Source organism: Cantharellus anzutake, assembly GCF_015039405.1.
Source record: "Cantharellus anzutake strain C23 chromosome Unknown EI90scaffold_1, whole genome shotgun sequence".
Lineage (NCBI taxonomy): Eukaryota > Fungi > Basidiomycota > Agaricomycetes > Cantharellales > Hydnaceae > Cantharellus > Cantharellus anzutake.
In genome coordinates, this window is record NW_024066951.1 from 348,140 (window position 1) to 373,653 (window position 25,514).

Consider the following 25,514-nt stretch of genomic DNA (forward strand, 5'->3'; position numbering starts at 1 on the left):
GATGATGTACACTTTCCGCCCATTCGCGGCCAGACCCAAAACCCATATGGCGCAATTGGCTCACTCCCCACAAGGAGGAACCCATGAGCGCGCGCGAGCCTGGAACCAACCGCCAGCAAAAGTTCACTCGTTCCAGCAGCGCAACAAATGTATCTAAAGAGGGGAATCTCGCCTATGCTTAACTCGAAGCCCTTCTTTGACCACTTGCAACATTTGTAATAGTCCATGCCATCAACGCATTGCCGATCTTGGAGCGTCTTCGTTGAGGCGCGAAGTTCACTCCGACTGTGTTTGTGCATGTACCAACCTGGTTAATATATTTCTGCGTGCCTGTCCTCAATCTGTGAGTGTGTGGGCCGCTCCAACAAGGTGGTTGGACAAGGGTGATGAACTTTTCCTTTGGATTGATAGCTTTAAGACCCTCTGACTGATTGTATCACTCAAGATCACCGTGTGACAATGTATTCGCTTCTCGAGCTGTTTCGCGTCCGACATCAATTCGCATGCAAGGATGCGTGAATCGGCTATGAATTCTTTCAGGTTGACCAACCTCCCCTGTTAATCTCGCACATATTGATTCATTGATGCATGAGTGGCATGGCAGAACAGAGAGTCTCCTAGAGAAAGCCACAAGGTAGCTTGGGGATCGACGCTGGCCTGGAAAAGCTTTCCCGGATTCATGACGTCACGATCGGCACTGACCTGTCCGGCCTTCGCCACTGGCCAGCTAGCGGATGATGGTTACTAGTTTGTTTCTTTGATCTATCCTGAAAACTTCAGGCCGCTCAGCATTTTTCGGGGATGTGAGCGTACCCTTCTTCCTCCTCCGGGTAACCTTGCGAGTCTTCATTGTCGAATGCTGTGTTTCTGGTGTCGAAAACGCGAAAGATTCTACCCACTCGTGATATCATCTATTCGCCACGCTCCGCTTGTTCTTCAGGAGGCTGTTAATCCTTCCCTAAGAGGTCTGCGAGGTCAGAGCATTGGCTAGGTAGGTGACCAGCCTCTATTGGAATGGACTTGGATTGGGCCTTAAGCGTGACCACATCGCCCCGCGTTGGGCCAAAATTGTGTAACAACCTCGACTAACAACCGCCGGGGAGGGATAAGATCAACAGACAAGTGCCCTATCGCTTCTGAATGATTTTGATCAGCAACAACGCAGACGAGTTGATTCTACTACCACGTCCATTCAGTGTGACGGCACAGCCCCGGCGGAGGGGTTCAACGCTGACACTTGCAAACCCGTAGCCAGTCTCTGTGGTAGCCTGTGTAATTTGACATTGATACGACAGGCTTGTCTTAACCCAGGATAGGAAACACAACAGCGAGTCCAAGAGTACTGGTGGAGATGCGAAAGACACTAGAGCATCGAAAAGCTGTGTGGAATGAATCTGTTCCAATAGAGGCTGATCTGCCTACAATCCTGCAACCACATGGGCCAGGGTAACCCGACGCTACAACCCAGAGGACTCCATCACCCCGACCATACCAACTTGACAATCTTGATGAACCCCTCGTGCAGCCGAGAGTTATCCCATGTATAGACGCCGCTTCTTTCTAATCGATAGGATATGTTCTTTAACACATATACGACATACTTATAGCGGCACCCAGAGAAACCGTACCCGTGAAGTTGTTCACTCAAGGGCTGACGTCGACGGGGGTTTTGCGCTACCCAGTAGAGCCTTAGGTGCCGCGGTTAGTTTGAACAGAATGAAGCTACATATACCGGCCTAAGTACAATGTTCCATACACATACACAGAAGTTACATGAGCAATATTCAGATGAAGATCCAGCAGTGATCCACAATGTTTCCAATGAGGGTATCATTCAGCGGTGGGTACGGGTATTAATCGCAGGACCAGTTCTTCAATGGTTGGACGTTCACTGCGATTTCGTTCGAGGCAACTAATGACACCGGCGAGAAAGTCGTCAGGATCGTTCCATTCAAACGGGGCGCGCCCATTCATTATCGCGCGCAGAATCGCAGGGTGGGTTTCTGATCCATGATACGGTTTTTGATCAAAAAGTATCTGAAAGCAACAAGAGGCACCCCCCCGAGGTCAGTAGTGAGTCGTTGCATAGTAACGTTGAGCACTCGCACCTGTCCAGATGTACAACCAAACGCCCAAATATCGCTTTTGCGATCGCGGCATTGCACCTCATAAGTAAGAACCTCCGGGGCCGTATATCTTGTAGTACCAGTAGCGCTCGATCCATCTGCGTACGTGGAGAGATCGAGAAGAATGTGCGACAACCCAAAATCACATAGCATGGCAATCCTTTTCCATTGACGACAATGTTTTCCTGAGGAAATTCCCTGCCCGATGAACTTCATGGCAATCGAGATGGGGATTTAGGCTCGTACTGGCTTAACATCGCCATGAACTACATCCTTAACATGAAGATACCGTAGGCCCAGGGCGGCATTGAGAACCTACCAGGAAGGAGTAAGATGGTCACTCGAGTTTAGCAGAAATGATCCAACACTCCCCAGTCGACGACGGTCAGCATTTGGAGTTTTCTTCAGGTACTCTGTTACATTTCCCCCCTCGCACCAAGCCGAAACAAGTTTGGCACACGTCGTGTTGGTTTCTGAAGAGCACTCAAGTGCCCACCCATGAAATGGGACAACGTTTGGATGTTGTAACGTTGTCCAGACTTTCACTTCACGCTTCATCCTCTGGGGGAGTAAATAATAAGCTCTCCTTGTGGTAGGAAGAGCGAAAATGAAAGGACGAACCCGACAGAATTTTGTTACGACCTCCTCGTTCGCAGAAGTGCGGACTTCCTTCAGGACCTTGACACACACAATTTCCTGGTAATATAATGGACCCCAATCAATTTACGAATCCGAGGGAAAAACGGAACTGATCTCTTGCCCCATTGTAAACACCTTGGTAAACCTTCCCAAAGCTGCCCTGGCCTTGTAAAACGTCACGTTGACTTATTTGTCCGGTGAGATTACGGCTGTCAACTCCTGAAAGTTCCAAAAGAAGTTGTGACAACCAGGGTGGGTGTTGTGGTGATGGGGCGGGGACGGATGTTGCCAATGTGTTAGGACGAATTTGAGACCGAGATTGGAATGGGTTGATTGCTTGCTCATCAGTGGGGTTCTTAGCTCAAACGATGAGATACTAGAGTCATGGAGCATTTGCAAATTATACCTTGAAACTTAAAGTTTCAGGTCGGGAACCAAGATCCTGGAAAACCACTGGCCCAGAACCCGACGGAGGCTCTACCCGGGGTCCTTGAGAAGCGTTAGTTTGATTGGCATGCGCAAGAAGATGTGTGCCAGACTGAAATGCAATGATCAGCGAGGTAGGAGGTAAGAAAAGGCTTCGGCGCACTGAATTAGCCTCCCGTCCCTTTCCACTATGCAGGAGATGCCAGTCATACACGCCATCCTCGATTGCACCGATATGCTTGAGAATCTTCGTAAAAAGTAGGCGCAGGAAATCGTAATCAGGAGTTTCATCAAACTCCAGTTTTCGCACATAGAGCATATAAACAGCGAACTCTTCTGCATTTGATGGTTAGACAGGAACACCAAGACATCATCATAGACTCCATGCTACCTGGGTACCCCACGCAAAGTTCATCGATGGGAGTGGATTGCTTCTTCTCCCCAATTCTCACGCGTCTGTTTTCTGCTTTCAGTCCCTGCCAGGGCAAGCTACCTCGGAGAAAGTACCTAATATATTGGCAATCAGAGGCGGTGACATTGAAGATAGGGTGGTCTCTGACATAAAGACATGGCCAAGTGCCTCTAAGTCATCTCGCCGTGATTGCTCTGATGATGGAAATAGTTAGGTACGAAGATACAGCATGAAGAGATCGACACGCCTCGGCCCAGATGCGTATTTATACTCATATAGGAAGCGGCGCCAATCAGACTCTTCTGCTCACTGTAAGGAATGTGTTGTGCCGTCTTGGGGTTTCGGTATACCTTTGCCAATCCTGGCCGAATGCATGAATAAGCAAGCCTGGAGGTTGGGAAGGGCGCTGTGGGACCAACCGAAATTGACAAGGTGAATAATATCCACGGCTTTTGTTCCAGGCAGTCCGATTAAGAGATGGTCTGGCTTTATATCGCGATGAATAAGATTCTTTTCGTGGATTGTTTGTATTCGAGTTAGCAACTGTTTAGCCGTCATTGCGACGGTCTTGATGGAAAACTTCCGTCCACACGAGTCAAATAAATCTTCTAAACTTGGTCCTAGCAAATCGACGACAAGAATATTGTCGGGACCCTCGTAACCAAAGTAGTAAATTTGAGGGATGCCGACTATGATCTCAAAGGTCAGATCGTGTTAAATCTCTATAACTGGTTCTCTTACCGCAGCCTGACAGGATACGATAAGACCGGAATTCATCCCGAAGTTGAGGCACGGAGTCGGACTTCCACGCTTCCTGTTTGGCAAACACACGTCGAATCACTCCCGCCGGGCCGTCTGTCTTGCGCACAAATTTAATGGCGACAGGTTGCAAATTTATAAGATTCGTGCCTTGGGAAGAAGTAAAAGGTTATTTGTGTTATGCAAACCTAATATTGGAAAACTGGAGTATACCCTCGAAAATTGCACTGGAACTTCCTTCCCCGATCTTTCTACCGACGCGGTAGTGAACTCCAACGACAATGCTGGAATTTCCTGAATCGTTCGACTGGTGCGAAAGCATGGACAGGGAAATCGCTCGGGTACTGCCCGCATGCACTTGGTGCAACAATCTAAGTGGCGGTTCACAACGGAGCGGCACGTCAATAATCGTAAGGAATAGCACGTGGGTCCCTGCGGGAAGATGCCCCGAACCCGGACCTAGCAGGTGATCAGCTTCTATAGTGCTCCCCTGCACACTAAGGGTCTAACCTTTAATCGACGCCGCGTTGCACACTGAGCTCAGTCTCTTGAGATTACGGAGAAATTCATTCGCCGGGACCTGCCGGTTATCTGCCCCGTAGCACTGCCTCCATTTTACTTCCCCATTCTGCTCCCGACGTGCGTCCTCGGCTTCGTTGTCCCTGTCAGCCTTCCTCACATCGTCGCCACAGAAATGAAGGGATATTTTAGTATGAGTAACAGGTACGCGGGATATTACATAGCAATTGTGCATGCCGTGGACACCACGTCAACCATCCTCATTGACTTCTCATCGATTTTTTGTGTTCAGATTCAAAGCACCGTCATCTCTGTCCTACCGAGACCGCTCGCAAGGATCGACCCAAGGGACCAATACACCACCTTACTCGGGTCGTTCGTCGCCGTATAGCGGTACACTCGAAAATACCAATAGCCATTATGCGTCGTCAAATTCATCGTCGACGTATTATAATGGCACCATGCCGGGAACAGGGTTGGGTTAGGGATGAATGGAAACTCGACGACGCTGAGATACCAATCGCAAAGGACGGCGGAGGAGTTGGAGAGTCAGAATGATGAGAGGATTGATGGACTGAATGCGAAGATTAAACTGTTGAAAGATGTGAGTTTTCTCTCTTGTTAGGATGTGTATGTGTGACTGGGGAATTGAATTGTGTCTTTCAGATTACGACTGGGATAGGGAATGAAGTGCGAGAGTCAACGGTACAATTAACACATATGGTACGTTCCACTCCCTCTCCTCTTCACCTTCCTCTTCTTCCCATTCTCCCCTCCATCTTTTGTTACGCTCTTGATCCTGATCCGGAATTAACACTCTTCTCTCATTCTGCACTTCTGCCTCCAGAACGACGCTTTCACAGAAACAACCGACATCTTAAGTGGGACCTTTAGACGAATGAACGCCATGGCCACACGACAAGGGGGACGATGGGCATGTTACATGATCTTTCTGGCTCTTGTCTTTTCGTTCTTTATCTTTGTGTGGTTTGTCCGGAAGGTGACATGAGCCCCTCACTTGAATTCACCTTACCACAGACCATACCTCTGCATTCGCTGCTCCCAGTTGCCAGTGAGGACAACATCCTATCCTTCTCGCCCTTCGTCTTGCGTCTGTTTATTTATGCGTCACTCATGATCATGGACAATAGTTAGCTCTCAGCACTGTTTATTTCTCAACAATATATCTCATGTCAATCAAGGCTTATTCCACGTACTTCGACAGGTCTAATTCGCATCATAACGATGGAGAACAGCAATCCTTGCATCTCAAGAAAGAAGTGTGTGTGCGGGGCTCGATGCCCGCACCGCGGGCCTTCCCCATAATCTGATCTCCTCCACACTCGATATTTCAATCGAATGTGGAGGATACAGAATGTCATCGGAATATATTGGAGGTTCATGGCAAAGTCCCCTGCACATGATTACATCTGTTGGAGACAGTACTAGTAAATCTGGAACCATGACCAAACAAGCTCGGCCGGCAGTCGTGCCACTCCCGGAGGGACTAAATGTCGATGGCTATCGTTCTCCGCACAGATCGGGCCCGAACGTTATCCCCAGTGACTCCTAAACCGCATTCTTTATAAGACTGACTAAACCCACACCTTGGTGTCCATTGAACCTTCCCCCGAGTAGTTATCACATCTCGTACTCAAGGGAACCTCTAACGCTCACTAGTATGACTGCCATCAAACTTCCCGCCACAATTCTTGTCTCAGGTTTGTTCCCCATCCTTTATACCCACATTTGTAACATTTTCTCACTCTGCATGTACGTACTCCAGGGGCCTCCGGATTCATCGCAGCATGGGTCGTCAAATCCATCCTCCAACGTGGATTTTCCGTCATCGGGACCGTCCGTTCTACCTTAAAGGGTGAATACCTTAAGAACCTTTTTGAGAGGGAATTCCCTGGGAAATTCTCCTATGTCATCGTAGAGGATATCGGAAAGGTGTGTGTGCGTGCGTGTTATATACGAATTAATGAATTTATCGATATCACATGCATTCAGGAAGGAGCGTTCGATGAAGCCGTCAAGAACGTCGATGCGGTCGTTCATACAGCCTCTCCATTTCATCTGAATGCCACGGATCCTGACGAATACCTCACTCCCGCCATCAAGGGCACCACTGGGATTCTCGAAACCATCCTCAAATATGGGTAAGTCTGGCGACCCCATTCGCAGCTCTCCATTATTCTGATATCAATATTATACTTCTCAACCTACCTTACATACATACCCGTCAGACAAAATGTCAAAAGGGTAGTGATAACGTCATCAGCAGCATCCATCATTCACCCTGAACCCGTTGGCTACGTGTTCACCGAATCAGATTGGAATACGCATGATCCGGAGGTTGTCAAGGAGAAAAGGGGAGAAGCCCCCGCGATGAACATGTATAGAGCCAGTAAAGTATTGGCTGAGAGAGCTGCATGGGAATTTGTCAAGACCAAGGAAGGGATCAAATTTGACCTGGTAACGATCCTACCGTCCTTTGTCTTCGGGGTAAGTGGACATGCCCCCCTATCACAACATTCTTTCAGCTGTCACTAATTACTAACTCGGCGCGACAACATCAACTCACGTACAATTCAATACTACTGCGCCACACAATCACACACTCTCAATTCCAGCCAACAATTCACGAACTTTCAGGTCCTTCCTCCTTGAACACTTCCATTGACTTGTTCCGAAAAGTCGCCTTTGAAAGCACAAGTCCTTCCACCCCTTCTTCGGAACAAGACGAAAGAACTCGACTCTTATCGGCGAACGGGAGTTGGGTCGATGTTAGGAACGTCGCTGATGCTCATGCTGAAAGTTTGGTCCTCGAAGAAGCAGGCGGGGAAAGGTTTATCGTCAGTGTGGGGCCCTACTCATGGCAAGACTTTTGTGAGTAATTTTGTTCATCTCCGATTGGTCTTCCGCCACCGCATATCCTCCCCCCCTCCTACACACACATACACAAGAGAAAAAAAAAAAAGAAGAGGCGAACGGTCGCTGATCATTCTTCTCCCCTTTTCTTTTTCATTCTAGTGAACACCCTTTCCGAAGCCAGTGACGACCCTACATTCGCCGCTCTGGTTGGAAGTGCTGGAACGGCCGTAAGAATCAACAAGGGACTCCCAGGTGAAGCGTATCTTGTTCCCAAGCCGAGCTATTCGAGTGGCGAAAAGGCGGGGAGGGTGCTTGGGATCAAGTATATCAGTAAGAAGCAATGTTTGTCGGATACGGTGACGAGTTTGGTTCAGAGGGGTTTGATCGGAGCATGATGGCATGATGATGCATGTAGATGGACCTTGCGATCGCTCAAGTATGGCTGCCGTTGCATGCGTTTGTTCCCTCTATCGCCATACTATTGTCCTATAGCGGCGCCAGCGTTGTTTCGCCATTCATGCTATTGGGATGAGCAGCCGTCGTTACATGCAGCGGCGCCGCGCGTAATCACCGATCGGCCCACGTCCAACTTCATGATCATGTATACATGTATATAATGTTAGCACACAAAATTCACAGGAATTACATAGAACCCGACTAGAAGCTCTGCCATCACCTGGCTAGGATGTGATAACGGAAAAATTGAATGGCGAAGAGTGGCCTCGTGTGTTACGTCTAGCGACCGATTGAGCATATGAGCCCTGAGCTTATAGCTATAGGCTTCGTTCCGGTTGGAGAAACAGGTTATATTTTTGCCTGTTTCGATCTTCCTTGAGGAGGAGAAGCAAACGACTCCATAGTGCTTTTGAATTAAGAAACTAAGTGGAGAAAAACCTGTTTCCTTCCAACGTTCCGAACGGGCCTATAAAATATAATGAATATCACCAACTAACCCGTGAAACACGTTCCAGTACTGTTGTGGTTAAATGGACCAAGGAAGCTTAAAGGGAGGGAGAATATATACCGGATCACGCACTAGCTAGCTCACTGGTATATACCATATGTAGACGAGTGAGAAAAAATAATAATATTAGGATCCAGAGCGCTCAGGCTAGTGAGCTTTTTTGCCGTTTCATGAAGACATCCTTCGATAGTATTTACATGTAAGCTAGGGAAGATGGGGGGTTTCTGCATGCCATGAATGTTCCGACCCCCCGTTTCATATTAATGCCCAAGTTATCCATCCAGCCGCTCGTCATCAAGAACATTCATTTACATCGTCGGCGACTATCCCCATTGCCCACGTCCAAGTGACATCTCTATGACGGAAGCCAATAGAGTAGAACCAGGTGACTAGCATGGGAGGTCACACTAGTGGGGTGCGACGAATGACTGCTCCCGGACATTAGCACAACAAGATTAAGTAATGTGCAAGTTCCGAGTGGGGCAAGTTCTTGCCACCGGGCCGGACCGGACCGGCCGGCAATTTGTGCCAAAAAGACCAAAGTCTATGAGGGCCACATCATGCGAACTTCCCAAAGTTCCAACCAAGTTCACATAACGAGCGCACTCCAGCTTGCGAGTCGTGTACCCCTCGTAACTCGTAGACGAAATCCAACAGCAACGAGACTAGAGGTTAGAGGTATCATCATCAACAGCGTTGTTGCAGATCGGTAGGGCTCGATCTGGATTTTTGCCAGCGGTTGCCGGGGCAGAGATGTGAAGATGTGAGGCTGTTGCCTGACTAGCTGAATGGATTGTCTATGAAAATAGGTACAACGAAGAAGGGGGGGGTGCATTGCTACTAGGAGTACGAGAGTGGGTGAGTGGGGGGAGGGGTGCATTTGCGCCCATTCGGATTTCAACAGTGAAGGAATGCTTAGGTCCGATGAGGGCGTAAGTGGAGTGGAGTGGGGGGATATGGGGATTGGGTTGGGAATCGGAACACGGTGTCCGTAACAAATCATTATTTAGCGCTGATGGGTGGGGATTTGGGTTCATTTGTTGCACTGGGATACAAAGCAATCTAAAAAAGGAAGGACTCTCATTGAGGAGCCTGAACGACTCGCAAAGAAGACGTTGGAACTCACATCGCTAGCCCTCCGAGGTAGCCCACAATGGTCGCTCGGGAGTCCTTCTCCTGTTGTAATCGAGTATCTCCGGAGGGGATGGAAGGTATTGGGAGATGGACATGAAAATTGTGAAGACTGTGTGTCTCTGCGCCCCTGATGAGATCTACTCCGACCGAGCTGAACTTTGACGTTGGGATCCAGAGTGCGGAATGAAGGTACTTGTGCAGGACGTTCCGCTTCAAACGGGGTACACCTCGAAACACTGCCCACTTCATCCAGCGATCCACGAGCGAAGGAGATTGCTTCATCGTCGTCCACAGGCCGCCTAAACGTGCAGGTTCCACACTCCTGGGCCAATTCTTTCTCATATTCGCGCTCGTAGGCTGCTTCGTCCCAACCATCCAGACGATAGTGCTTGAACTGCTCGTCGATGGAATTGGATCGGTAGGGTAACTTGTGACACGCCATACGGCTGGAGGAGTGAGGTGGTTGGTAGTCGAGGACTTGGTGACACCTCGACAAACGTCTGTTTTAAGCAACAAGGCAATTTCGAAGCTGGCCGCCACTCCCACCCAAATTAGGTAGTATTCATTCACAAGTTGCCTACTTTGTAACTGGCCGCGCGGCTCTCATTCATCTCCAAGATACCTCAGTTCCCCTGCTGGTGGGAAACATCCGGCTTTATCGCACATTTGCCAATTTCTCTGATTGCCCTGATAAGAGAGGTCTGGCCTGCATTCAAGAGACGTTTGCCAGTACAGGGATCGACTTCTGGACTACATCGGCGCTAATGAAAAGCTTCCGTGCAACGCGCACTAGTGGCAAGCTATGCTAGAAGCTCTAGCCCCCCTCCCTCAACACCGCACGCAGCTGCCACTATCAGCGCCTCGCGTCTTGGTCTAGGCTTCTATAGCGTTACAGCATGCTTTAGGTTCACTCGATTTTTCAAATCGTCCCTCTCACACGTCCAGTGTGGACCACACTATCTGATGGAGCAGGAAGCAAGCGCTCATATCATGACGCCTGTGGAACAGGAAACTCCACTCTTGATGAACGTGCTAACACACAGCCCGAAATCCGTGCTACAAACGGAGGGAAAAAGTCGTAGCGAGGCTCTCACAGCAATCTGCAAAATAAATTCGGGCTGAGAAAGCCGTGCAGTCATTGACACCGGTCGGGATCAACCTGTCATCAAGATCACCCTCCCAATGAATACCGAGAGAGAGGACCCGATCCTCGGAACATGACGGTCAGCCACGGGACACGTCACCTGCCGCGGATTCGACCGCCGCGAAGGTCATCCGTCATTCCGTGAAAAATTTTCGGCTACAAAACGCAGCTAGGGTCATGCCATGTGATTACAGGTTGTTCATTTTATCTTTCAATAATGATGTTCCCGACACTGATGGGATATTTTGGAATTGCTTAGGATATACGTTCCGTCCAAGTAGGAAAGCAAATATTTGATTGGCTTGATCGCACTGTACATGCACATATGGGGCTGTGAATGATGGGTGCAGTTGGGCGGCGAGTCTAGATTTCCGGCTCCTGAATGTCCTCACGTAAGCCATGACATAAATAACGTATTTCCCCTGCCGATAGCGAATACTATGCTTGCAGAGTTAGGCACTCCCTCCCAGGACTTCGGCCTTGCATTTGGTCATTGTTTATTTGGCGTATTCGCGCGGCTGGCTGATGGACTCCCATGGAATTGTAGCGCCCGGAGGCTTGGTTTTTTTTGTACTGGATAACTTCAAATGAATGCTCTCCCTGGACACCTCCTGGATCTTCATAAGCCCCGTCTTCCGGCTGGCACTCTAATAGATCCATCTTTCAGATGGCCCGGGGGAGGGGGCAGGCGTTCCTTGCCGACTAAGCTATATAAGTCGGCTATGCACTGTGAACTTTGCGTTTTGTAAATATTCTCGGGGGATAATTATGCATGCAAGGCCTTGATCTCTAGCCGTTCGCTAAGGTCTCCCCGGCTGCATGTAGCGGGCAAATTATCTTGTTCGAAAAAAAAAAACACCTAGGTCAGATCTTGCTGCCACAATGTCCGAAGAGAGGTAGCCGCACTGCCACGTCACCACAAGGCCGCGGGGTATTACATAAGATAGATTCATCATCATTATCAGACCTTGCTGCTTGCCAGGCTCTAGCTTACTGGGAGTACCGCACCTGCGACCTCGCCCGCCCACGATCATATACAGAAGAACATATCCATGGCCGCCGACCATTGCTCCTTCTCCTTTGGATCTAGTCACCGCTAGCTCGGCTACCTTTCTAAGCGCACCCAAGTTCCAACCAAACATGGAAATATATTTAATGGGACTATGTATGTATGATTTCGATCATGGTGCAGGGGAGCTATTAACGCTGACGCCGTTTGTTAAGCAAGGGAAGGCCTCTACCTGGTCCGAGCGCAGCCGCAATAAAAAAAAAAAAAAAACACGGAGGCATGGCCCGTAACGAAGCTTGACACAGCGAAATTTCAGTGCCGGATGACTAGGTAATCATTCTCAACACAAGGTGATCCGGGGGGGGATGTTCCTACATGCGGTCGGCAAGAAATGACAAACCGCACCTCGCCGGCTCGACCTTCCATGCCACAGTCGACATCGCACAGAGTCGTTCCACGGCGCCATACGACAGAGCCATCCTAAGCAGTTTCCAGCCTCCCCCTCCCGCGCGACGAACCTAATTGGGGGGGGGTTTCTGGCTTGAAATATTCCATATTTCAAAGTGCAGTGGGTCACACTCTTTTCCACACTATTGTTTTGGCGCTGACAGCAGCATGAAATCACAAGTCATAGGAGAAATCCAACTTTAACTTTCTGGTGTATTTGATAGCAATAGACGAGGCTAGGGCCATCCCTCCTAGCGAAAGCTCGAGCTGCGACATAATAGCGATCGCATCAGCGCACTGTGACGGCGGCATTAGCTGTCGCTAGCCATAGTAACTTCACAGCCCTGATATTATATTCTCCTTAGCCAGTAACTAATCCCCCCCCCCCTTAGATGATGAAACATAACTCTTGCTGTGTATATCGTGTCAACCATCACTGGTAGTATCATTGAAACGCCCAAATACAGAGGCTTGGGGCGGCTGTCACACACACTCTAAGTGATCGTAGTAGAACTGACCCTTTCTTCCATCTGTTCTGGCAGGTTCGTTTTTCCCCCCCCCCTTATACAAACGTAGTGAAACTCCGTTTTTTTAGTTTTTGGGCTCCCAGAATCAGTCAGTGACATACCATCGCACTATATACCAAGCTACTAGCCATACACTGCGGCGAGCCCTTGTATTTGTAGATATCTCGTCATTCTCGAGAGGATGAGTCTGCTGCCTGTGGCTCACCCCTTGGCTTGCGATGACCCACCGTTTTTTTTTGGGCCGAAAACTCCCAGTCCCCAGGCTTTACTTATGCATTGGGCCGCTAGTTAAGTTGCACATAGCTAAGTTTTCATGGCTGAACGAGCGGTGACATTCCCGTAATGGTGAGATTCGCGAGTTACCAACCGAAGCGGAAAATGTTGTGGCGGCGCGGCGGCATCATTTGCGCCCGTACAACCCAGCCACCAGTCTTTCATTCTCATCTGACAAGAGTAGAAAAGTATGTTGGGCTTTGATGTTCTATCGACAATCGCCGTGTATCGATCCTTCCAGAAGGTTCTTTCCATTCTTGCCGCTGCGCCTGTATTACATTTCAGTACCATATCAATCCTTCTCAGGCTTCATGGCCTTGATCAGATCAGCCTGAAGTGCTTCGGGACTTTCAACTCTCTCTCTCCTGCCTGGCTAAGTTGTCTGAACCCCTGGCCAGCCTGGCTCGACGAACAGGGAAAGTCTGCAACCGGGATCAATATGTATGCAGAAAAAGACATACACCGACATCATTTTGTTCTCCCCAAGCGCTTTTAATCACAATCAACTAGCTTAACATGGAGCGCGATACTATATATCGAATCCCTAGCTCATCTCGTTGAGAAGCCTCAGCTGCTGATAGATTTTCATTTTACGCTAAGAAACCATAGTAGCTCTCTATCTTCATACGCCGCAATCGTAGTATGTACCTCCTATAAATGGCTAATCCCGCGGGCCTCTAGCTATAAGCATATAGCTGCGCTCACGAGCCTTCTTAAGAGCTAGCTTTTCTATGTATGTGATCTGGTACTTTCCAGGTGCCAGATGAGTGAGTAGCAGTCTAGTAAGGTACTACCTTACAAGATGTGTGTTCGCGGGCCCCATGCATATATCGCGATCAAAGCCGTTCGTTATTCCCATCGAAGAAGTCGTTCTCTGGAATAGGACTTTTGCTGCAGAAAGCGCCCTTGAATTCAATGCTGGTTGACAGTTGCATCCCGGTCTCACCTTTCTTTCGCACGCCACAACCCCAAACCCCAACCCCATATACACCAGCATTACATAAACTGTCAGAGCGGCCAAAGTTCCACTCTGGAGCTCCGAGGTCCGAGGGGACCTTCAATTTCAATAGATACCCTCCGATTAGGCAGGTTGTCCGAGTTCAAACGCGCGGTGCCGCTTGGTGATGCGCCGCTTTGCGCCGCGCGGTCCCAAGATCTCTTCGATCTGCGCACGGCGCCGGAAAATCCAAGAAGCGTGACATGGACATGGTCGTCTTTGTGAATTTCGTGCATGCACCCTTACTCTAATGGGTCGCTCCGAGTGTGATGCCTTTCGATCAAAGGTTAATCCTGTCACCTTGTATTTATCATCTATATAAACGGGCGTTATAATAACTATACGAACGCGTATTACACAATGAGATCATAGTGAGTAAAGATACCTAATCGTAAAAATAAAGGGACACTTCAAGACTCATAAACGAGAACTGAGGGAATGAAAGGCAAAGATAGCCGTGCTTTTATCTAGCGCAGCGACGCAATAAAAACTGTCCGATAAAACTGCAATAAGGGCCATCGACAGTAGTCGCATCAAGGTAGATCGAAACCATTAAACATAAGTTCCCGTTGAATTTCCGACGAACAGGTGGAGTTACTCTAATGCAAGTTCCAGGATCATATCCTATCTAGCTATCTGACGTTTGAGCCCATTGTTTTGGGTTTGCGATCTAGTGAAATCTCCGGTATCTGTTCACGCAGTCAGTCATCAGCATCGCAATTTGAGATGAAAAGAGGTTCATCGTGTTGGAGAAAAAGCCTATAACTACTACGTACCATAAGCCGAACCACGAAAGCGGTGAACGTGCAAAGAGCAGCATAAAAGAAAACTGCTTTCAAACTGATCGCATACGCCTCTCGAGCGGACTGCTGCAAATTCGGAGGAAGCGAGGCGACGAGCCTAGCAGAATGACGGATCCTCTCGACGATCTATTATTGCAACCACGTATGGCCCGTCAGTACCCTCGAAGACCTCAGGAGTTAAAGCAAACAAAAAGGAAAAAAAAAAAAAAAAAAAAAAAAAAAACGCCACCACTAACATTTTCGGCATCGGGTCCATGTATTCGCGATCGGAGCTCGGAAAGAAGTTTGGTTTGAAAGATAGCAGAGGATATTGCGACGGAAGATGCTTGTCCTGTAACGCCAGAGGCGCGCGAAATATGATGAGGGCAATGCAAATTAAATAAAAGTATGAGCGGGGACCCTCACCAATACCCCGAAACAACGAAGCATAGCCAGTCGTGACGGCTATGCGCTGAACTGCAATGCAGTAAAAATTTGAGTTCCATCATTGTTCAACATCGGGGGATTCAATATATATATATAGCACACCGACCTTCAACAGAAGCTAGGAGAGCGACTGAAAAATTTGAAAAAAAAAAATCACAGGCAGGCCTCGTCAGAAAAGGAAAAAAAAAAAAAAGATTCTGGTAAAAAAGTATTACCTGATCTGTGAAAATATATTCTCAAGTCAGCGCGGCTTGTCAAGATTCGAGAGGGATATGGGACGTACGTCGTTTGCAGCACCACTGCATTTCCAAACCCGAGAGGTATCTAATGAAGATCGCGAATGAGATTTGACGCGAGTACGAGACGGAGGGGAGGGAAGGGGACGCACGATATTGAACCATTGAGCCCAGGGACTAGAATCCATTTGAAGATTGGCGATGAGGAAGGCAGCAATGGTAGGACAAATTCTATAAGATCATGAATTGTTAATTTTTGAGCTAACGAAATTGGCTCCCCCAACTCACCCAAAGATGGTAATCAACATTTTGTACTTCCCAGTCTTCCTGATCGTCCACCTAGTGTCATTAATCAAGTTTGTCAGTGATACGATCGTCAAGAGCACTGTGGTAACGTGTGGTGGTAAGCCCCCCCCTTACCCTGCAAAGAGTGATCCAAGAGATGCAGCCATGGCATTCGGAAACAGATGAGCGCCTGAACAACCTCTTTTTTTTTGAGTTTTGGTTGAACTCCAAACAAACCCTAAGTTAGAAAAAAAAAAAAAAAACAACTCCTCACCAGCCTCCGAACTCGAGGATAACTGTACACTCTGGAACCATAACGGATAAAAGTACATCACAGCAAAGTTGCACTGTGGAACGAGGATGTTGGAGATGCCGACGAGTAATGGAATACGCCTTTTGAGCAACCATGAAGGGAGAACGGGCGCTTTTGCTATGCGAAACTCGACGAGGAGGAATAGGATGGCGAAAGCGATGGCGAATCCGATTGACGCAAGGACCAATGGATCAGACAACTTAAATGACAAGAAAAAAACTTGGTCTTGATGTTTCGAAACATATACGAAACGCCAAACACTTACGGGTGTATCGCCATTGAAATGTAGAGAAAGGAAAACTAAAAATGATCCCATCTAGAGCTATTTCAGTGGGGAGGGGGGCTTGACTTCCAAGACAGAAAAGAACAAAACATACCCCGCCTAAGAGACACAAACATCCAGCATAATCTACGCCTTTCAGAGCCTCCCATGTACGATCCGTTCTCTTTCCAGGTACGACGTAGGTGAGGGAGGAGCAAGTGAGTAAAGAAGATATCGTGAAAAAAGGAAGTTGGATGAGGAACGCCCATCTCCAGCCCAGCCTACGATTGGAGATATAAGTTTTTTGAAAGCTCTGTGGAGTAAGGGGTAGTAGTGATTGTGGCTATAGCTCTCACCAATCGTTTATCCAACCTCCCAGGGGACCGCCCATACCTGTACCCAACCCATCTATGTATCACGTTGTCAATGTTCAAATGATTTCGGGGAACGCCCCAAACTCGAAATAATGCAAGTCCAACCCAACTCACTGAAAACTGAAGCTACTCCAGTGGCGAGACCACGCTCCCTAACGCTATACATGTCCGAAACAATGATCCTTTTGCAGGTTATCATCAGCTAGCTGGAGCTAGTTATTTCGCTCAAATCCTAAAAATAGATACATACTGACTAGTGGTAGCCAGACCTCCTCCACCAATCCCAGCCAGCTACATAATGAACCAAATATCAGCAACGAGCGGTCATTCATGGTGTGAGAGAGAGAGAGAGAGAGAGAGAGGATCTATGAGTAACTCACGAAACGAGCCGCAATCAACGTGTTCATATTCCTCGAGAGACCACATCCCAATATGCCAAGGGCGTGGAGGACGAGAGCGGTTTGATTAGCACCTCTTCGTCCCATCGCGTCACATAATCTCCCATAGAGCGGATTGAAGGAACAGGTTGCCAAAAGGTAGCTTGTACCGAGCCACCCTCCTTGATGGGAAGATTTGAAGTCGCTCGAGATGGAGCTTACTAGGGTTGCGACGAGGGTCACTGCAGTAGTAGCACCAGAGATATGTTGGTGATTTTTCGGTGGTATTCTTAAAAAGCTTACTGTTTATTGACTATGAGAAAAAAAAAAAAAGACATCGATGGGAGTTGACATTGCAACAGATGGGGGAACCCCTCCTCCCCGATTGTGACCATACACTCACCACAAGGAAATTTGCCAGCCATGCTCCAGCTAATACGGTCCACCGAGTTCTCCTACTTATTTCCAACGGCCCAATCTCGGACTTTAACTGCTCGGGGTCGTCATTTCGCACCGGTTCGAATCCCGTACGGTAATATTGTTCTCCTGGTAATGCATTATTCTGTCCAGAGAGGACGGGAGTGTTCTCTGAGAAAACGAGTTGGGGGCTTGTCATTGGTCTGGGAATTGATGCAAAAAAGAAAAAAAAAAGGTTCGAGTCGGTTGGCGGAACCAAGAGCACGAGCACGAGCAGTTCAAGCCCGTCTTAGTCCAGATATTTTCTGTTTGAGGGACCCTGCAATTCCTAACCCGCGCTTAAGTAGCTTAGGCAAAGTGTGGTGAATGAATTGTGCTTGTGACATGGAACGGTGAACTAGCGTCAATGGACAGAGTTCTCACACTTCGGCTTCTGTTCGCGACAGCTTAAGTAACCCTGCATGCATACTACCGGTGGTTCGCGGTGAATATGGATGCGTACTTCTGTCATGATCACTAGTGCCTGTTTGCACACAACTTGGTTGCGAGTCGATCTGGTCCGGCCAGACTAGCTGGGAGACATGGCGGAGACTACCCGAAAGCGGAAGGCTTTCCTTCCTGCCGCGCCGTTTGCCAAAAAAAAAAATCTGCCGGTTTCAAGTTCATCGGGTAAAGGACAATCATACCTCATGGGGGGATTTCCTTATTTGGGTAAATCACTTTGTGCCAGGGGGTCCAAATTTTGCCGATTTTGATAAAGAGATTCGAGATCCCCTTTTTTCGCTAAAACCGGATGTTTTTTGTCTTGTGAGTCGCGCCACTTTCAACATATTGTCATCAACACGCGCGGTGTTCGCTTGGGTTTGCTTTCCGGGTCAGCGTCGGCTGATCTTTCGCGGGAAGTGATCGATTCGAACTTTGAATCACCCCATTGCGGATATGTAAAACTACGTCTGTCACTCACCGTCTTATGTAGTTGATACTCGATCAAAAGCTTGATTACATATACAGGCTTAATTCCATTCTCGGTGTTCGGCGGAACATCGTTTCTTGGAATGATGTCGCAATGACCGCTGGTGTCAAAAGTGCATGGATGACGTCACGTACATGACTAATGTATAGTGTTGAGATGGGCCCATTGTACCAATAAGTCGGCTAGCCAACGATATCTATGTTGCGGTCATTGGGACAAAGCCAAGTTTACAGGTAAACTTGTTGCTTTTATTGTTGCTTTCTGACTGGCAACGTTGCCAAGGGAGCATTGTTTGCCCTTTGTTTTGTGCCACATACAGTGTGTAAAGGTGGCTGAGTGCGACAATCTGATATCAGACTTCACGGACTCAGATCGATCGATCCTATGTAATATATAGATAGACCATTATTATCACGTAGCGGGACACTGGAAAGATCACCAATAACAATATTGTAACCATATGTTCAGGGGTATAAGTGATATAAGGAATAAGATGCGAATAAGCGCTACCATGCGGAACGTAGTTAGCGTGTAGCGTAGCGTAGTGCCATGCGAATAAACACAGTGAACCACGTATATACTAGGCATATGGAAGAAGGGTATAATATCAATAACTGATATATGTAGATGTGAGTATGATATGCATACCGGCGTTGTCGTCATGGTTTGCTCATCCAATACCCATGTTGATCGGTGTTTGCGGTGGCTTGTCTTTAGGCAAGTGTTACTGTTGCATGCATGCTTCGTCGTAGTATGTCGATAACATGACATTATTTGTATCTTTGTTGTAGTTTTGAACAGTAAGGACAGAAGATATGCACCTGTAGTTTATCGGTGTCCGTGAATGGGTGAACTTTCAAAGTCTCATCCCCGTGGTTTATTCATGAACAAGGCTGAGTTTAAGCTCTAAATGCAAACCCCAGGATTCCGTCTACTTCTCTGACGCGAGGACTTGGGATGAGGCGTTGGTTTCGATCTGCGATCCAGCGAGATCTCCGGTATCTGTCGCAAAAGTGGTGATCGTAATAAGTTATTTGTACTGGGAAAAAAAAAGAAAAAGATGAAGAAGAAGCCCCAACGTACCCCAAGCCGGACAACGAAAGAGATGAACATGCAAACGGCTGCATAAAAGAAAACTGTTCTCAAGCTGATCGCATATGACTCTCGAGCGGACAGCTGTAAGTCCGAAGGAAGAGAGGCGACAACTTTGGCGGAATGACGAATTTCTGGACGATCTAGCGTAAAAAACACCATGGCTTGTCAGCACCTCGACGACGACGACGACGTCAGAGTTAAGCAAAAAAAAAAAAAAAAACCTTACATTCTCCGCATCAGGTCCATGAATTCGCGATCGAAGCTCGGAAAGGAGTCGCGTTTGAAACATGGCGGAGGATATCGCAACAGAAGATGCTTGCCCTGCGGTGTGTTCCGAGCGCGATTGTGAGGGTGATACCAAAAAAAAAAAAAAAAAAAATACGGAACCCTCACCAATACCCCGGAACAGCTGAGTGTAGCCTGTCATGACGGCTATATGTTGAACTGTACAAAGCAAGTAGTTTTTGAGCTCACTCCATCGCTATTCAATCTTTGATATATATATAGCAACTGACCTTCGACGGAAGCTAGGAGAGCGACTGAAATCACGAGTTTGTTAGAGGAAAGATTTGATACGCATGCCCCATACGAAAATGTTACCTGTCCTAGTGAAGTACTCTCAGTCAGTTGCGACTAACTCATTGAGGGAAAAAAAAAGTTACAAGGACATACGTTGCTTGCAGTACGGCTGCATTTCCAAACCCAAGAGGTGCCTATGGAGATTCGCAAACTGAGATTTGATTGCTGTAGAGACGAAATGTTTCGTAGGAACATACGATGTTAAACCATTGGGCCCAAGCTCCAGAGTCCATTTGAAGGTTGGCGATGAGGAAAGCAGCGATGGTGGGAAAAATTCTAGATTGTGGATGTGATGAGTTATCGACGAATACGAAAAAAATTCTCGCCCCTCCCTTACCCAAAGATGATAATCAAGATTTTGTACTTTCCAGTTTTCTTGATCATCCACCTAGTTTTTTTTTTCGGGGGGGGGGGTTTCGTCAGTGATGTGTTATCGTGAAGAGAGATGCAGTTTGCGGTTAGCAGCCTTACCCTGCAAAGAGTGATCCAAGAGTTCCAGCCACGGCTTTCGGAAAGAGGTGAGCACCTAAACATCTCTTTCTTTGAGTGTTGTTGCTCCACTTGCTATATAGATAGATACCCTAGAAATGTAAAAAAAAAACTCACCAGCCTCCGAAGTCGAGGATAACTGCACACTCTGGAACCATAATGGATAAAAGTACATCACAGCAAAGTTGCACTGTGGAACGAGGATGTTGGAGATGCCGACAAGTAAGGGAATGCGCTTCTTGAGTAGCCACGAAGGGAGGATGGGTTCTTCGACTACGTAGAATTCGACGACGATGAATAAGATGGCGAAAGCGATGGCGAGTCCGATTGATACAATGACCAATGGATCAGACAACTAATCCAATAATAAAAATAAAAATTCAAGCCCGATCTTTCGAAAATATAGGTCATGCGCGAAAACACTTACAGGAATGTCACTATTAAAATGTAGAGAAAGGAAAACCAAAAACGATCCAACCTGTGCTGTTCAGTAGAGCTTATTTCCCAAGAGAGTAAGACGACATACTCCGCCTAGGACACACAAGCATCCAGCATAATCTACGCATTTCAGAGCCTCCCATGCATTTCTTCTCTTCCAGGCACGACGTAGTGGAGGGAAGAGCAGGTCAATAGAGAAGATAATACGAAAAGAGGAAGCTGGATGAGGAACGCCCATCTCCAGCCAAGCCTGTGCAATAGGACGGTACCGCGTTAGAAACTGGTGTAAGGGAGTTTAGCTCCCTCTCACCAATCGTTTATCAAACCTCCCAAAGCGCCGCCCAGGCCTGTGCCTAACACATCTAACCACGTTGTTGAATCAGTCAATGTTTCGAAACAACCCAACTCGAATGTATATCCCCCAACTCACTGAAAACTGAAGCCACGGCAGTGGCGAGACCCGCTCCCGAACGCTATACATGTCCGAAATGATGACCCTTTGTGCAGGCATCAGCTTAGAGAGTTATCCCACTCAATAACTACATACTGGGTAGTAGTAACGAGACCTCCTCCACCGATGCCAGCCAGCTAATAGGCTGATCAGCAAATGAGCGGTCATATGGAAAGGCCTAGAGAAGCTCACGAAACGAGCCGCAATCAACGTCTCCATGTTCCTCGAGAGACCGCAGCCCAACAGACCTAGGACGTGAAGGACGAGAGCAGTTTGATTTGCACCTCTTCGTCCCATCGCATCACATAGTCTCCCATAGAGCGGATTAAAGGAACAGTCGCCAAAAGGTAGCTTGTACCGAGCCAACCCGCTAAATGGGAAGATGTGAAGTCGCTCGAGATGGAGTTAACAAGGTCGCAACGAGGGTCGCTGCAAGCGCAAACGCCAGAGGATGTGTTGGTGCTTTCTGATTCTAGATAGAGTTTCATAGAAGCTTACTGTTTACCGACTGTTAGGGAGAGATGAACAAAAGTTGTCATTGAAATAGATGGTGAAAATCCAAGGTTGTGTTATATAGCTCACCACAAGGAATTTGGCCAGCCACACTCCTGCCAGTATGGTCCATCGAGCCCTCCTGCTTAGTTCCAACGGTCCCATTTCATACTCTAAGCGCTCAGGATCGCAATCTTCCTTTGGTACTCCATCTTGTTCAGGGGGGAGGAGAGTTTCCCGAGAACACGCAGCGCTGGGACCTGCCATCAGTTTTGAGTCTGGAAATACGTTTGGATGCAAGTGCGAAAGCAAGTTCTACTTAAGCGTTGTGATGTGTCCATTGTTTGATTTTAAAATAAATAAATGGTCGGGCTGGCGAAGGCCATTTTTTTTTTTTTCGCCGAAGATTGTTTTTCCGTGAGAAAGTGCAATATTTATGAAATGTGCAAGCCCCCACACAGTCACCATGGCGCTGCAATCAGCCTCATGCATAACAAAAGCAATCTCTGGTGTCTCTTGCAAGCTCCTGCGCTGAGGTTGCCCTAAATGGACAGCGCTGGCGACCGAACCGGGGACAGAAGGTGCAAGGGTTTCTTTGACGGCATGCCTAAATTTGGAAGGAGATTTTCTCCCAAGCGTCGGCAAACCAGTTTCACGGCAATAGCCATGAAACGATCATGGCTGATACCGGCTACTTCCGACAATATCACTTGCGCTTACAGTTATGCCTATAATTTCCGCAGCCCTTTCCGACCTCGGAAAGATAAGTACCATACGCGACGATAAATTGATGCGAGTTATCCATTATCCAGATCCCCACAATTTCTTTGTGCTTTACAGTAATCCCCTCGCTTTCCATTACCGATCAAGAGATCACCTGGGCAACAGTCACCCTCTATTGCAATAGACTGGACAACGCCCTCTGTATTGTTCTTTGTTGGCCCCGCCATTTCCTACATAAATGCACAAATGGTCTCTTCCCCGCCGGCCTGGTTGCCCTTCAGTTTTCTTTGCATTCTGTTTTGTCTCTGTATTTTATGTAGCGTTGTCGTCTTAGTTTTATCTTCCTTCAACGTGTTGTAGTGAGATCAGGATCAGTGTGCTGGCAAGGGTTGAGCAAATGAGCACTCTATATATCTAGCTCTGAGACAAAGTTCTGCAGCCCTCCTCACAGGTCTCTTATATATACAAATGATACAGCAATGGCATCGGTGGGCCACTACAATCTTGAAATTACACCCCGCTCAAATGATGGTTGATTGGGATTAGGAGTTATAGAAAAGGAAATGAAAAAAAAAAGAATTGGCTCGTAGCAGCCGGAGGGCCGCAACGAGCAGGCAAAGATTGAGACCCTGCATACTCCAATATGGAATATACAAACACCAAGGTCACAATGCGGCCAACGTGGTCGCCGTGCAATGATGCATCCCTGGTACCAGAGATCCCAAAACTTGAAAGGGCTCTCCAGGTCAAGGTAAGTATGAAGAAAAAAAGAGTTGTCAGTAAATTCTCCTCTTGAGGGCAGAGAGTCATGTCTGTGCGCCAATGAAACTGTGGGAAGTTGGGTAGTTGGGGTTCAACATGAATGCACAGTGTATGTATAGCCAGCCCGGGATGAATGCATTCACCGCTCGCAGTGTCCGCTGTGAGACTCTTTGAGGGCTTCTAGGATCGACTGCTTGGTCGTCGCGGGTTTGTAGACAAGTTCAACGTCCGCAGCAGAACTCTCAATAGAGAGTGTCGGTACAAATAAATGTAAATACGGCTTTTGTGGTGGTTCCTCCATCGACGACAATCCAGTACAGCCAATAACCACAAGCCAGAGGACTCCGTCACCGCCGACCTCACCAACCAGTCACCCTTGCCATGCCTTGACGATCCCGTGTACGCATGCTGTATTGAGGACACACTGCCACGTCGTTACGTGTACAGTAGTACAACAAAAAATTCACCTCAGTTGCGTAGAATCTCAATGATCGGGATGCGCCTCGAACCGCAACACCGTCTGATTTACTTGGCATGCCCAAAAATTGTGATCGCAATCTTGGATTATTAAGGGCTATGTCGCGCGTTAGCTCAGATCATATTAAATCAATGCCAATGGGCGCTTGTCAAAGAGCAAGTCAAGGGTGCGTGGTTCGACCCGAGTATCAACGTGCGAATGGTTCATCATAATATTTGCCTTGATAGACACCATCATTGGATCTGTCCCAGTTGGTACGAGAGAAACGTAGGACAACCGGCAGGGTCAAGTGTTTGCAACCCCTTGCAAATAAAAATCTGCCCGTTTCGGTTTTAACGAACTAGTGATCAAGGTAGAGTCGCTCACTACCAAATTGGCACGTTCTGGGCATTTTAACAGGAAGCAACGGTACCAGTGTGCCCGTGTTTACTTAGGCGCCTAAACTCGTCGCACGTGTAATTATCTTCGGAGATTGCTGAAGTTTCAGGAGTGTCCGAACGCACTATTCAGAAGTTGGCTCGCTGCTCCTTATGAGCACCACCTTTACCAGGATGAAACGCGAGGACGACGTTGAGCGCTCAGTATTCATGAAGAGTGAATGTAAGTCTGACCGCTTGCGCACGCCTGCATGGAATGTTTTGGCTCATAATCATCTCATTGAACAGGAGTCGTACCTCGGTCGAACAGGCTACGCTCAGAAAATGAGCTTGAGAGTGACACAAGCATTGGACAAACTTCTATTGTCTCCTATCTTTCTAGAAGCGGTGTTCTCTATGACAAGCCATCAAGTTCGTGAGGGTTCAGGCACTCTAACGTGCTGGTAATATTGCTAATTTTTTTTCTTGTTCTTCACGCATTATGTAAAGCAAGTGCGATGGATTAGTCTCCATCATTCTATGTCCTATGTACTGCGCTGGGTTCCAGCTAACCAATGCATTCCTGTCATATAAGTAATAAGAATTGACTAGTCAACAACATTTGGGTGAGGACCGAACTCAAATCCTTTTCCGTGAACGATGATCTTTAGAATATGTATATCCCAACCGGCAGATTTTTTTTTTGCAAAATGTATAAAAACCCTCTTTCGTTTTGGGATTTGGGATCTCCGCTATGTAGAGTGAAACATGGATCTCGATCTCGCGCACGCCTCGAAATATTGATCGGGAATCCAGCTACATAGCTGAAGCTATACAAGGGTCCTTGTGCATGAGTCCCTGCTTCCGTGCGCAGCTGATTTCACTCTATAGAAGCTGCTTCAGCCAGCTACGGCTTCACCAGCAATAATTGG

General features: G+C 47.6%; 7 protein-coding genes across 7 annotated transcripts; 2 read left to right on the plus strand and 5 right to left on the minus strand.

Moving 5' to 3' along the window:
• Nucleotides 1-1,785: 1,785 nt before the first annotated feature.
• On the minus strand, nt 1,786-2,796 carry EI90DRAFT_7802 (kinase-like domain-containing protein). Its single transcript, XM_039068034.1, has 3 exons — nt 2,748-2,796; nt 2,109-2,687; nt 1,786-2,037 (listed from the first exon to the last, which is right to left on the minus strand). Exons 2-3 carry the CDS (start codon nt 2,340-2,342, stop codon nt 1,831-1,833), a joined length of 441 nt encoding a protein of 146 aa, XP_038923713.1. The 5' UTR covers nt 2,343-2,687; nt 2,748-2,796; the 3' UTR covers nt 1,786-1,830.
• Nucleotides 2,797-3,187: 391 nt separating this feature from the next.
• Nucleotides 3,188-4,684, minus strand: EI90DRAFT_3143187 (kinase-like protein; the record flags this gene model as incomplete). The annotated part of the gene is made up of 9 exons (XM_039064993.1): nt 3,188-3,254; nt 3,305-3,527; nt 3,583-3,698; nt 3,752-3,797; nt 3,851-3,964; nt 4,023-4,292; nt 4,345-4,417; nt 4,472-4,512; nt 4,576-4,684. The coding sequence occupies 9 exons, from the start codon at nt 4,682-4,684 to the stop codon at nt 3,188-3,190; spliced, it is 1,059 nt and encodes a 352-aa protein (XP_038923714.1).
• A 487-nt stretch (nt 4,685-5,171) lies between these two features.
• EI90DRAFT_3027214 (uncharacterized protein) lies at nt 5,172-6,097 on the plus strand. Its single transcript, XM_039057977.1, has 2 exons — nt 5,172-5,485; nt 5,729-6,097. The coding sequence occupies exons 1-2, from the start codon at nt 5,369-5,371 to the stop codon at nt 5,888-5,890; spliced, it is 279 nt and encodes a 92-aa protein (XP_038923715.1). The 5' UTR covers nt 5,172-5,368; the 3' UTR covers nt 5,891-6,097.
• Nucleotides 6,098-6,562: 465 nt separating this feature from the next.
• Nucleotides 6,563-8,153, plus strand: EI90DRAFT_3143194 (NAD(P)-binding protein; the record flags this gene model as incomplete). The annotated part of the gene is made up of 7 exons (XM_039064995.1): nt 6,563-6,602; nt 6,668-6,834; nt 6,895-7,043; nt 7,131-7,389; nt 7,518-7,599; nt 7,627-7,773; nt 8,011-8,153. The coding sequence occupies 7 exons, from the start codon at nt 6,563-6,565 to the stop codon at nt 8,151-8,153; spliced, it is 987 nt and encodes a 328-aa protein (XP_038923716.1).
• Nucleotides 8,154-9,724: 1,571 nt separating this feature from the next.
• Nucleotides 9,725-10,298, minus strand: EI90DRAFT_3114388 (uncharacterized protein; the record flags this gene model as incomplete). The annotated part of the gene is made up of 2 exons (XM_039062663.1): nt 9,725-9,784; nt 9,849-10,298. The coding sequence occupies 2 exons, from the start codon at nt 10,296-10,298 to the stop codon at nt 9,725-9,727; spliced, it is 510 nt and encodes a 169-aa protein (XP_038923717.1).
• A 4,250-nt stretch (nt 10,299-14,548) lies between these two features.
• EI90DRAFT_2963677 (MFS general substrate transporter) lies at nt 14,549-17,945 on the minus strand (the record flags this gene model as incomplete). Its single annotated transcript, XM_039055465.1, has 17 exons — nt 14,549-14,942; nt 15,030-15,182; nt 15,293-15,387; nt 15,462-15,515; nt 15,592-15,617; nt 15,766-15,806; nt 15,871-15,949; nt 16,007-16,057; nt 16,139-16,193; nt 16,278-16,515; nt 16,582-16,632; nt 16,694-16,859; nt 16,935-16,986; nt 17,067-17,134; nt 17,203-17,243; nt 17,333-17,571; nt 17,729-17,945. 17 exons carry the CDS (start codon nt 17,943-17,945, stop codon nt 14,886-14,888), a joined length of 1,683 nt encoding a protein of 560 aa, XP_038923718.1. The 3' UTR covers nt 14,549-14,885.
• Nucleotides 17,946-19,129: 1,184 nt separating this feature from the next.
• On the minus strand, nt 19,130-22,599 carry EI90DRAFT_3027239 (major facilitator superfamily domain-containing protein). Its single transcript, XM_039057978.1, has 21 exons — nt 22,354-22,599; nt 21,964-22,122; nt 21,868-21,908; nt 21,781-21,817; nt 21,631-21,725; nt 21,528-21,570; nt 21,409-21,474; nt 21,310-21,360; nt 21,000-21,237; nt 20,865-20,919; nt 20,731-20,781; nt 20,591-20,669; nt 20,487-20,527; nt 20,415-20,419; nt 20,330-20,353; nt 20,208-20,258; nt 20,036-20,135; nt 19,971-19,975; nt 19,803-19,945; nt 19,474-19,721; nt 19,130-19,226 (listed from the first exon to the last, which is right to left on the minus strand). Exons 1-20 carry the CDS (start codon nt 22,528-22,530, stop codon nt 19,626-19,628), a joined length of 1,557 nt encoding a protein of 518 aa, XP_038923719.1. The 5' UTR covers nt 22,531-22,599; the 3' UTR covers nt 19,130-19,226; nt 19,474-19,625.
• Nucleotides 22,600-25,514: the final 2,915 nt, after the last annotated feature.